This window comes from Crotalus tigris, unplaced genomic scaffold, assembly GCF_016545835.1.
Source record: "Crotalus tigris isolate CLP2741 ecotype Arizona unplaced genomic scaffold, ASM1654583v1 scf7180000017789.496130, whole genome shotgun sequence".
In the NCBI taxonomy this organism is placed as follows: Eukaryota; Metazoa; Chordata; class Lepidosauria; order Squamata; family Viperidae; genus Crotalus; species Crotalus tigris.
In genome coordinates this window covers 221,273-234,423 of record NW_024096636.1, presented here as the reverse complement: position 1 = coordinate 234,423, position 13,151 = coordinate 221,273, and the positions used below count along the sequence as shown (strand labels likewise).

Here is a 13,151-nt window from a genome sequence, read left to right as displayed (position 1 = left end):
TTGTAATAGAGCAAGTTGTGACTGGGTTAAGATTTTAGAGGACAAATTGCATACCACTCTTCCCGACGGATGGTTGTTGCTGGAGTCGCGTAGCCAGTTCTTTCTCCTTAAGAATGTCTCAGTCATATGTCGAGTTGTTTGTGCTGCAGCTTGTTGGATATGGTGATCCAGCATCCAGAAATGGTGGTTTGTTAACTCCATATTGCAAAAGTTCCGGTGGTCTTGGATCCATGCTTTTAAATTTCTTATTCGCCTATGTTGGTCGTTAATTAGCGCATACAAAGTGCGCCGCTGGAATTGGCGAACCGCCTGCCGACATTCCAAGGAGTCAACCGTTGGTCTTCTTCGCAGCGAGTTTGGAACCAGGTTCTCCTTAAGTCCGGCACACTTAGCACTTAGATCATGGAGTGCGACCAACCACCCATCTCGCTACCACTGGCCCAATAGTAAATCCAGTGAGAGAACCATAGGGGATGTGCCAACCCCCCAACCAACTCGATGCAATTCAGAAGAAGAGGGACAACGATTGAGAATTCCCACTACCCCCGCAATGTTAACACGCTTGCAAAAAACTAAGAGAGCGATAGAAATTAAAGCCCAGAACCCCTGCATCACGAACATCGGAGATATCCCAATTGGCATGCAAGGAGATACGATAGACAAAGATGGGGAGAGATCATTAGACCTGACACCTCACCGACGCTCAGAAAGAAACAGGATGACTCATTTGAGGGGAAAGAAGCGATCCCCCCACTCCGCATCGTCAGCCAGCTCAAAAACATATGGAGTGCGGGGCGACACCGAGCATGACAGCAAGCTTGCGGACGCTCTGGAAAATAAGGAGAAAAATGAGTCCAGACGGAGAGGTGCGCGAGAGGGCGGAGCTAATGAGATCACTCGCTGCATCTTGTGCCGACAACACCTATGGACTCCAAAGACTCCTGTCGTGCACGCGCAGGAGCGAGAGGCGTCGGAATGAGGAGGAGAGTAGGAAAGGAGCGTTGTGACGCTCAGGAAGATCGCAACTCCACCCCCCCCCCCAGATCAAGACCTCGGATTATGGTATACGCGATGGGAGAACAGAGGATAAAAAGGAAGGGAAGGATGTGATGGCCAAAGATAATTATGACCATGAGATCACCCCCATAGAAAAACAATCCATTGAGCCACCCCAGCCAGTCTGGAAGATTGTGCACGACCATTCTAATGACAGTTGGGCACGAGGGAGGGGCATTAAGGATGAAAAGAAAGACACTCATAGAGAAAGTGATTGTGTGAAGCGTGATTGGAGAAAGGAAAAGGACAAATACAAACTACCACTCGAACCCGAAAGGGGGAATGGATTGAGGGATAGAGACAATCGAAGAGACAAGGGGTTTACATCACCTGCCTTAGAATCCAAAGAAAAGAAGGTAGATGAAGATACACACACAGCTAGGAAGGACAGAAAGAAACGAACCACCGGAGCACAATTTAACCAATTGGGTCCGGTGACGAGATCGAGGAGCCAAGTGCAGACTCCGACCTACCTATAAAATGACTCTCTCACACCCTGGCGGTCCAGCCCTGATGATGCCGGCAGATGACGGCGAAAGCTTGGCGTTTTTAAATTAAACTTTTATAGTTTTAATCAATACCTTGGCGTTCATTTTATTTTGGATATGAATATTCCCAGGGTTCATATTTTTAGTGTTATTAACTATATATATATATATATATATATATATATATATATTATTTTGGATATGAATATTCCCAGGGTTCATATATATATATATATATATATATATATCATAAAATAATCCAAACACCAGGATGATACTAAAACCAAAACTCTTTAATATAAAAGCTAAGCCTTTCGTCGGTCAACACTACTGACATCATCAGAGTGTGATGCAAGATTGCTGGGAGTCCTTATGCTGCCGGGAGGCTTTGCGCTCGGCTCCTTGACCAGTTACCGGTCCGTCCGTTCTCTCCATCTGGTTTCTTAAACGGCCCACGTCCTTTATTGTATTAGTGCCCTCCAAGGTTGCTGTTTCCTTCCTCCTGGATCCAACCGCTCTCCGTTTCTGCTCGCCCACTTCTGCGTCCATCATCCTCTCTAGCCCCATTCCATGGTCTGTCCGACCCTCCCTGGCCAGACTGTGCTTGTGTATATTCGGGGGAGGGGGTGTATCAAGCGGATCCGGATGTCTATCGGCGCAATCTCTGGTGGCTGCATTCCTGCATATGTTCTTCCAACCAGGGAGGCTGCCTTCCTCCTCAGGTCAAGGAGCCGAGCGCAAAGCTGCCCGGCAGCATAAGAAGGACTCCCAGCAATCTTGCATCACACTCTGATGATGTCAGTAGTGTTGACCGACGAAAGGCTTAGCTTTTATATTAAAGAGTTTTGGTTTTAGTATCATCCTGGTGTTCGGATTATTTTATGGTATGGATTTACCCAGGATTTGCATTTTTAGCATAATTAGAGACCACACACACACACACACACACACACACACACACACACACACACACACTGAGGTTTTTACGGATGTTTGTATATAGGTCTTTGATTATTCGGGTTTTCTCCCGCGTAAAATTGGAAGTGTCTTGGCGACGTTTCGACGAAGTCCCATTCGTCATCTTCAGGCTGGTGTTTTCAGCTTCGTGCTTCGAGGAGCAATGTGTGGTCTTAGCTGTTTCTTCCTTTTAACTGCCAGTGGGGGTATGAACTGATTGGGTGGGAGCTTGGCTGTGTTCTGATTGGATGGAGGTGTGTTCTGATTGGTTAGGGGTTTGGCTGTGCTCTGATTGGATGGGGGTTTGGCTGTGCTCTGATTGGATGGGGGTTGGCTGTGCTCTGATTGGATGGGGGATGATTGATTGGATGGCTTTGGGTTTGCTTTTTGCGTGGATGTGTGGTGGTGACATCCTGTGTGGTTTTAGTGAGTGTGGGTCTGGTGTCGTTCTTTGTGTTAGGGAGTCGTTTGTCAATAAGGGCGGGTTTCCAAATGGCTGGTAGGCAGGAGGTATCATCTCGTTTGTTCATGCTGTGTGGGCGTTTTTCTATCTCGATGGCTTCTCTGATTATTCTGTTATTAAAATGTTCAGTTTTGGCAATAGTTCTGGTATTTTTAAAGTCAATTTCATGTCCTGTGGCTTTAAGGTGTTGGACCAGGGAAGATATTGGTTCCTCTTTTTTGACTGAGTTCTTATGTTCTTCAATGCGTGCACTTATTCTTCTGTTGGTTGGTCCGATGTATGTGGTGGGACAAGCGGTGCATGGGATTTCGTATACTCCTTGATTTTCTAATTCAATTTTATCTTTGGGGTTTCTAAGGATGGTGGATATTTTTCTGTTTGTGCAGAATGCTGTTTTGATGTTGTGTTTATGGAGGATCTTGCTGATCCACACTCACTAAAACCACACAGGATGTCACCACCACCATCCACGCAAAAAGCAAACCCAAAGCCACACCGATGATGAGGCACAACCACAAACCAGAAGCCAGACCACAGCTGCGTCATTAGCCACTTTAAACCCCTCCAATCCATACATGAAGCAAACTGACACCCACCATGAAGATGAGGCACGACCACGAACGCGAAGCCAAAAAATAGCAAGGCAACCACATCCACGCAAAAAGCAAACCCAAAGCCACACTGATGATGAGGCATGACCAGAAGCCAGACCACCACTACAATTAGCTAGGGCTCACGTACCACCAGCCAGGTGCTATACCACTGGTGGTACGCGCACCACCGATTGAAAAGCCCTGAGATAAGGAAATTCACAGGAACATTTTTAGATGTGTAAGTGTTCTGTTTTAGAATCAGAGACATCGAAGCGAGGCAGGAGTAACAAATGCAACTTCTTTATTGAGATCACAAACAGAACAGAACAGTAAACAAAATGGTGCTGGCTCTTTTATACTTCCCTTGCAGGGACAGCATCAGTCTATCAATGCAAGTCTAATCTCCCAAGCTCACAAGGCTGGTCTGCCTGGGCCTTCTGCAGCCTCCTGAGCCTGCTGAGTCATTCAGCAAGCCCAGGACATAACAGTAAGGATCTTGTGATGTGTATTAGTTATAAAAACAAAAACTTTTCTGATTAGGTGCTCTCTGCTCTCCATCTTCTCTGCTGTCTAAAAGGAGAGCGGAGTGCCCAGCATATATCTTTGATCAAAGAAAATAAAGCTGTGTTCTGATTCAGAGGCCTTGTGTTCAGAGTTTCATTTGGATTTATTTGGATTCTGAACTGAAAAATCTTACAGAACAGTCACAAATGAACTGTTGTAAGTCGAGGACTTACCTGTAGAGAAAGTGGAAAAATATAGACATGAAAGTGAAATTTAGTAAATTGAAAGAAAGTGGAACTCTATGGTAAGGTTTCCAAAACCAGCAAACCAAATGCTTTATCCAAATAATAAGATATTTTTTGTAAAGATTGCTCCATTTTCTAGAACTGGTTTCTAACAGTTCTCCTAGACCAGGGGTGGGGAACCTTGGCTCTTTTATGATTGTGGACTTCAATTCCCAGAATTCCTGAACCAGCCATGTTGGCTCAGGAATTCTGGGAGTTGAAGTCCACAAATCATAAAAGAGCCAAGGTTCCCCACCCAGTCCTAGACCATTGGTCTGCAGCCTGGTACTCTCTAGCTGAGTTAAATTTCTATTGTCATTAGTCAAAATTTGGCAACTTATGGGAGGTGGTCCTGCTCATTGAAAGATTGTAGGTAGCTACAAAAATGACCTTCCTCTTGTATTTTTCACATGGTCTTCACCAATTTTTAATTCTTCAGTACTTTAGTACATTTGATTAAGCCATTGCCTTCTCCTCATTCCTGTCAAATCTCTTCCCATCTTCTGTGGGTTTTTTTTTAATGGACTTGAGTGTGGCCTTCTGCATGCCACAGGGTCTATGATGGAAAATGGTTTTTTCAGCAAGATGGGGGAGAGAAATTAACTTGGTAGTTTGGGCTGAATTGGTTTGGCTCTTGAATGCCTTCATAATTTTTTTCCTTTCTTTTTTTTTAAATTGTAGTTCAGCAGGTTTTCTAAACGTGGCCCAATGGAACTGCGTGATTATCAGTTGGAGGTTATTGAGCCTGCTTTGGAAGGGAAGAATATCATCATATGGCTGCCAACAGGAGCTGGGAAGACCCGGGCAGCCGTCTATGTCTGTAAGAAGCATTTGGAGAGTCAAGATAAAAACAAAGTGGTTGTGTTAGCCAACACAGTAAGTACCAGTGGATAGAGGGTGGTGGAAGGTTGTTTTCCAAAATCCGTGGCTTCTTGGATTGCAAACAGCTCAGAGATGAAACACTTTGGACCTCAAACAAATACAACTCCTCTGTTAATTATAAAAGCACCCCTTTTTCCAGGTTTCTGCACAAGTTAGAACAAAGAATCAGCTTTTTTTTTCTTCAGGCACATGGAAGTCGGAAGAAAAGGAGTTGCTTTAGCAGAAAAGCGTTGTGCTCTTTCAATTCAAAAAGGCTTCTTCCAAAACATTTTGGAAGTGTACAAAGCCTAATGGTGTTCGTTTTATCCTCTGGAAAATATTTCACTACTTTGTCCTGGCAGGTACCTTTGGTTGACCAACATCTGAAGAATGAGTTCAGTTTCTTACAAAGTCAATTCCAAATTACATCTGTTTGTGGTGATAATATCCAGAAGTTATTCTTCTCAGACATGGTAAAGAGCCACGACTTGATAATCTGCACAGCCCAAATCTTATATAATGCCCTTAACAACCAAGAAGAGGAAATGCGTGTGGAACTGACTGGTGAGTAGCTGGTGGTAGGGTAATGGGAAGGGTACAGGTAATCCTCGACTTACGACAATTGAGCTCCAAATTTTTGTTGTTAAGTGAGTTTTGCCTCATTTTACAACCTTCCTTGCCCACGTTATTAAGTGAATCACTGCAGTACTAAGTTACTAGCCCGGTTGTTAAGTGAATCTGGCTTTCCCATTGACTCTGCTTGTCAGAAGATCACAAACGGTGATCACATGACCTTGGAACACAGCAACGATCATAAATATGAACCAGTTGCCAAGCATCTGAATTTTGATCACATGATCATGGGGATACTGCAAAGGTTGTAGCTGTGAAAACTGGTCATAAATCACTTTTTTCAATGCCATTGTAACTGAACGGTCACTAAATGAATTGTTGTAAGTGGAGGACTCTCTGTACATGGAAAGAGCTTCTGTTTATTAGAGCCGGTAGAAAAAGGTGTTCTGGAGAAGGAGTAAGACCATTGTGGTGGTTTTTAGTTTCTTTGTCTAAAGCAGTTTATAGCAGATTCATAGTAGACCATCACTGGAGCAGACAGTCACAGTCTCTTCAAGAGGGGGAGCTGCAGCATACAGTAATAATGTAGTTTTAGCTGTGAATCCCCCATTCAAGTTCACTATTGTCTCTAGTGTCACCTTTTGAACATAGTCCTTTGATCACTGATAGGGCAACTTGGAACACCCTGAAATTGGCAGATCTTCCTTCTGAGAGCAGGGAAGGAAGATCCAACTTCAAAACCGCCTTTGTGGAATCTTCCACTATCTTGGGTAATTCTTCCCTGTCAAAGTTTTAGTATCAAAGAAGAAAGAAAGGAGGTGGATCATATTTGAAGATTACATTTTTTTGAAAGCCTAAGCAAAGAATGAAACGCAAATTACTTTTCAGTTTAGCCATATTTCAGGCTGGACTCTTCACTGTAACCTATTTTTTCTTGGAAGTAAAATGGGTAATGAAGTAAAAGTAAAGGGGTTCCTTTCCATGCTTAGCAAAGTTTGATCAAGAATAGTTGGGAATGGAAACCTCCATTTCCCCTTCCGTGTTACATTATATGTCTACCCTTCTCTAAACCCAGTTGCTAGTGCTTTTCAGAGCTAGTATTAACACACACTTTCAGAGCTTTCTGTTACGCCCAGTGACAGCTCCATGGAGTTTCGTTTTTTGCTATTTAAAAAAAAAGGAAACCAAGAAGTGGTTTTAGCTGGAGCCCCAGCCAAGAAGGATCTCGACAGCCACAAACATAGACTTTTCCAGGCCACTTGCAGTAGAGACATTCTGCCTCTTGATAGTCCTCCCAATGCTATGGAATCCCAAATGGGAAGAAAGGAAAAGATAGCCATATTATCTTCTTTGTGCCTCTGAGTTAGTTTGACTCCTGGTCACTGCCTAGCAAAGTCCCTGAATTTGTTTTGGCAACATTTTCTGAAGTGGTTTCCTATAGCTTTCTTTCTAGGGCTGAGAGAAAGGAACAGGGCCAGAATAACCCAGTTGGCTTCCTAGTTAAAGCAGAACTAGAATTCACAGTCTCCTAGCTTATCCTTTAACTGCTACATCAAATTGCCTTCTATAGTGTATTCTTGTCAACATTATACAATAAATTTATTTTAAAGTATATCCTGGGAGGACTTGCCGCAAAATGTTCATGGATTGTCTGTCATCAGATCAGTACCAACATTTAGTGACCACAGAGATAGACTTTTTTTCAGGATGATCTGTCTACAATGTTATGTATTGATAGCAAGAGTTAATGTGTTTTAATTTAAACATGTCTCCAACTGTTTTGGAGGGAAAGTTAAGTTTGAGTTTGAGTGGGAAAACACCGCTTGATTTGATTGGTCGCCGCTGAAAGGCAGCAAGTATAAATAGCTGTCATTCTGTCAGTTAAGCCAGTTCTGTTTTCTGTTGCAATAAATCGCGTTGTATTAAACCAGTCTGGTTAATGCCTCCAAGAAAACCCACTACACAACATACAACATGGTCCTTCGGGTCTTCTAATGGTACACCCTTTGCCACTGAAATGAAGACTGCCAAATTTACTGTAACTCTTCCTCTTCTTCTCTTTCCTTCCTCCTTTTCCAATATTATAGTCTTCTCAAGGGAACTGGCTCTTCATGCACTGAGTCCATTATTTGAGTCTGGTCATTTGTGCTTCAAGTGAGAACCCTTGATTGATTTGTTCTGTAATATATTTCTTAGTTTTCTTGACTATTGTCAAGGGTCTTCTCAAAGTTCGAAGGTGTGGATACATGTAGTCCTTGACTTACAACAGTTCATTTAGTGACAGTTCGAAGTTACAATGGCTCTGTAAAAAAGTGATGTATGACTATGCAGCATCCCCATGGTCACATGATCAAAATTCGGCCGCTTGGCAACTGACTCATGTTTATGATGGTTCCAGTGTCCAGGGTCATGTGATCCCCTTTTGTGAACTTCTGACAAGCAAAGTCAACGGGGAACCCAGATTCATTTAACAATTGTGTTACTAACTTAACAAGTGCAGTGATTCACTTAATATCTGTGGCAAGAAAAGTCATAAAATGGGGCAAAATCCACTTAACAAATGTCTCACCAACAGGAATTTTGGGCTCAGTTGAGGTCATAAGTTGAGAACTACCTGTACTTTTTAAATTTTCATTTCCATAGAGGTCACAGGGAAAATCATTGCCTGCACCAATATTTCCAGGTATAGACACAGTAGAGAATTTTACAGTTTTTTACCAGGGCTTTCATTACTATCCTACCAAGTACTAGTCTATGCTTTATTTCTCGATGGTTGGTCCCTTACTGTTGATAATCAGTCCTAAAAGGCAGAAGCTATCTCCCTCTTCAGTATCAATTACAACAGAGTTCCCCAACCTTTCCAGTTTGGAGACCCAGAGAGGGGGAGTGGGGAAAGAAGGGATGGTTTTGTGACAAGGGCAGATGCATGTGTATGCTCATGTGCGGGTATGACCCCCTAATTGCTCTCACAAGTGAGGCTGAGAGCACCCATGACGCTTGCACGAGGCCCCAAGTGCTCACACGAATGGGCCAGGAGCACCCATGATGTTTGTGCGAGTGGGGCTGCGAGTGCCTGTGACACTTGTGTGAGTGGGGCCCCAAGCACCTCCAATGTCCGTGTGAGTGGTGCTGTTCAAGCACATGCGCATACCAGCCAGTCACTCACGCAACCCGGTTGCAAATAGGCTACAGACCAGTAGTGGGCCATGGCCCATAGTTTGGGGACCCTTGAATTACAAGACCAGTTGCTGTTCCAGTTGTTCTTAATTTGGTCTTCTTTGTGTTTTAGTCTCATTTTTTCACTGTGCTTGACTTTCATTACCAAAGCTTCCAGATCACTGTGTTCAGTATAGCGCAAGTTGTTGATGTGTTTTCCTCCAATTTTAAAGTTTGAATAAATAGAGATGATAAAGCCTGGTCTCACTTCTTGCTGACCTGCCAATCTTTTCTCCACATACCATAAGGATTGTGGCTTCCTATCCTATGTATAGGTTTTACATAAGAATAAAGAGCTAGCAATAGCACTTAGACTTATATACTGCTCCACAGTGCTTTACAACATTTCTGAGTAGTTTGTTTTGGAATTACTGTTTTTCTAAATCCTGTTTATAGATTGACATGATTGACACAATCAAAGACCTTTCTATAGTTAATGGAGTCCATATTGACATCTTTTTGGTATTTCCCAATTATCCAGCATGGGTCAGCAGTAAGATTTCTTGCTATTTAGACTTTTCTTAAGCCAGCTTGAATATGTGGCATCTTCCTTTCCATGTTGGGCTTTAATCTGCAATAGAAATAAACAATCCAGCAAAACCACCGTTTCAAGATCTCCATGCGGTGGATTTTGTGTGCTGCAGGCCAAATATATGCCTCGACATACACTGTCAACATAAATTATGTATAGGTAGTCCTCAACCTATGACCACAATTGAGCCCCAGATTTTTGTTACTACGTAAAACAGTAATTAGGTGAGTTTTGTCCCATCTTATGAACTTTTCTTGTTACAGTTGTTAAGTGAATTACTGCAGTTGTTAAGTCAGTAACACAGTTGTTAAGTGAATCTGGCTTCCCCATTGACTGCTTGTCAGAAGGACGCAAAAGGTGATCACGTGACCCTGGGTCACTGGAACCGTCATAAATATGAGTCATTTGCTAAACATCTGAATTTTGATCGGATGACCATAGGGATATTGCAACAGTTGTCAGTGTGAAAAGCGGTCATAAATCACTTTTTTACTGCCGTTGTAACTTTGAAAACTGGTCATTAAATGAACTGTTGTATGTCAAGGACTACCTATATTCTCCAATTTAGCAGATATTCTTGAATAAGGGCATTCCCTTCCCACAAGCAGTCTATTAAAAGACGAATGCATTATAATTAGTGTAAAAGCTGATTATCACTTTCTCTATATGCTATGCAGATTTCTCTCTATTGGTGATAGATGAGTGTCACCACACTCACAAAGGAACTGTTTATAACAAGATTATGGAGAAATACTTGGACCGCAAGCTGAAAGGTCTACAGGATTTACCTCAGATTTTGGGACTCACGGCCTCTCTAGGTACTGGAAGTGCAAATTCCCTGGAAGCAGCTAAGGACCACATCCTGGAGGTGAGTCTGATGGCTCACTTGGCTCAAGTACTGGAAGTTCAGTGGCATTGTGGGTTCTTCTCGTCCCCCCCCCCCATAGTCATAGGTTTGGAGGTTGCTCTGCATTGAAAACACAGTTCTCTTTCATAGTGATAATGGAATTTTCAAAGAGCATACCTCAAGGACAGAGCACATGCTTTGCATCTAGTAATCAGAGCCTGAATCCTTGTCATCTCCAGTTAAGAATTATGAAGTGCTTTCCCTGAGACCTCCTAAAATGGGTCTAGGACAGGGGTTCCCAACCAGGAGCGCTCACACCCCTGGGGTTGTGAGACGATATTCCAGGGCATGCAAAAACTTGGGTTTTCAAAATTATAAGTGTATATACATAATTCGCTGCTGTTATTTCAAACTTTTGTAAGGGGTACAAGAATATATCAGATGCGTTCTAGAGGTGCGGGGTATTGAAAAGGTTGGGAACTGCTGGCCTAGGACCTTCATGCATGGACCCTTGGCCACAACTCCTTCCCCCACCTCCCGCCTCAACTCATTTGCCTCCAGCATTCCTCCTAACTCTGGCCCTGCACCCTGAGCCCTTTGGCCCAGCCCTTTCGCCGAGGTCCCCTTTGTCCAGGCTCCCTTGCAGCACCATGGCTTCTGCCTGTCACCCTCCAGCTTGGCTGGAGGCTATCTGTCCCGTGAAGCCAACGGCCCAGGACAAAGGGGGCTTTGGCGAAAGGGCCAAGCCGAAGGGTATGGGGCAGAGAGGCAGGGCCCTATTGGCCAGGGAGAATGGGCAGGGGAGGGCCAGCCGAGGAGGAATGCTGGAGGCAAATGGGCTGAGATGGGAGAAGAAGGAGGCGTGGCCAAGGGTCCATGCTTTAAAGTCTCATTCCACCTAAAATACGTACTGTAAATCACCAACCTTGATGGATGATAAGAAAAATCCTGCTGAAGCAGGCCAGCTAGTCACAAAGAAGACACTGAGGTACATTTGAGAGATCCTCAAGCATTGTCCTTCCCCAGAAATTAATATTCAATATATTGTCTGCAATTCTAAAGAAAGAAACCGTTGATGGCTCTTTTCTCTCTTGACTTTTGCTTACTTCTTTTTGAAAATGTCACCTAATCTGGTGACAACAAATTCTGCTGTTTTACCACAATTACTCAAATTAGTAAACCCCATCGTATTTTTCCTATCTTTCTGTACAATTTTCTGTACCAAACTTGTTTGTTTTAATTTCTGTATCAACAACAATCCTATACTTGCTTTCTGAAGTAAAAGAAAATACTCCAAAGGTGGTCATTCCTTCTTGGAGGGCTACTCATTTTAGTTACCCTTTTGTGCACTTTTTCCAATTATTCCATATTTTTAGTAATAGTAATAATAGTAAAGTTGGAAGGGACCTTGGAGGTCATCTAGTCCAACCCCCTGCTCAGGCAGGAAACCCTACACCATTTCGGACAAATGGCTGTCCAATCTCTTCTTAAAAACTTCCAGTGTTGGAGCATTTACTGCTTCTGGAGGCAGGCTGTTCCACTGATTAATTGTTCTCACTGTAAGGAAGTTTCTCCTTAGTTCTAGGTTGCTTCTCTCCTTGATTAGTTTCCACCCATTGCTTCTTGTCCTGCCTTCAGGTCCTGCCTTTTTGTCCTGCTTTGTCCTGCCTTTTCAAGAATATTTTCCAGTCTACCTGTCAAGCACCAGGGAAATCAGGAGATTCAGGCAGTTCAAATGAGTATAAAGATTTACTGCAAGCTTAAGCTTGCTACCAGAATCGGATCAACTTAAGCTCTCTACCAGAATCGGATCAAAGGAAATGAGCGGGGGATAAGAGAAGCATTCAAGGTAGCTGGACTTAGATCTCTTGTGGGTGTGAAGGGACTCATGACTTATGACTTGTTTGACCCCTCCCTCAGGCTCAGCCCGGTTATCTCCTACACTACCTCTATATGCCAGCTTCCAGAATCGAGTATTATTATCAAATGGTAAAACTGTTCCTCAATTATAGCATTTCAGTTGCAGATTAAGGAACTTTGTAATGGAATACCTCCCCCCTTGAAAATTCCCCACATCTGGAAAAGAAGGAACAAAGCATTTTGCAGGTGGTAGGTATGCTATCAAGTCACATTGCCCTTTTGGGACTGAGATGCCCTAACTTGGGCCAGAGTTGCATAGAGTATCTTAACATGCGTTACATGGCACTTCCTTCAGAAGCTTCAGCAGATCCAAAATATAGCAGCTCATCTCCTTACTGGAGATAGCAGATTTGGCAGCATTATCTCTATGCTGCATCTAAATAGTAGTAGTAGTAGTAGTAGTAAATTTGGAAGGGACCTTGGAGGTCATCTAGTCCAATCCCCCGCTCAGGCAGGAAACCCTATACCATTTTGGACAAATGGCTGTCCAGTCTCTTCTTAAAAACCTCCACTATTGGAGCATTCACCGCTTCTGGAGGCATGTTGTTCCGCTGGTTAATTGTTCTCCTTAGTTCTAGGTTGCTTCTCTCCTTGCTTAGTTTCCACCCGTTGCTTCTTGTCCTGCCTTCGGGCACCTTGGAAAATAGCTTGACATTCTCTTTTTTGTGGCAGCCCCTGAAATATTGGACCACTGCTATCATGTCCCCCCTCATCCTTCTCTTTATTAAACTAGACGTGCCCAATTCCAGCAACCGTTCCTTATATGCTCTAGCCTCCAGTCCCCTAATCATCTTTGTTGGTCTTCTCTGTACTCTTTCTAGAGTCTCAACATCTTTTTTACATCGTGGTGACCAAAA

General features: G+C 43.3%; 1 protein-coding gene across 3 annotated transcripts in view; it reads left to right on the top strand.

Moving 5' to 3' along the window:
- DHX58 (DExH-box helicase 58) overlaps nt 1-13,151 on the top strand; it is a 40,288-nt gene that overhangs the window by 15,760 nt on the left and 11,377 nt on the right. For all 3 annotated transcript variants that reach the window (XM_039342336.1, XM_039342335.1, XM_039342334.1), the window contains exons 2-4: nt 5,027-5,221; nt 5,569-5,770; nt 10,205-10,395. In XM_039342336.1, the coding sequence (XP_039198270.1) occupies nt 5,054-5,221; nt 5,569-5,770; nt 10,205-10,395 (561 nt within the window). In that variant the 5' untranslated portion in view covers nt 5,027-5,053. The remainder of the gene's footprint in view (nt 1-5,026; nt 5,222-5,568; nt 5,771-10,204; nt 10,396-13,151) is intronic.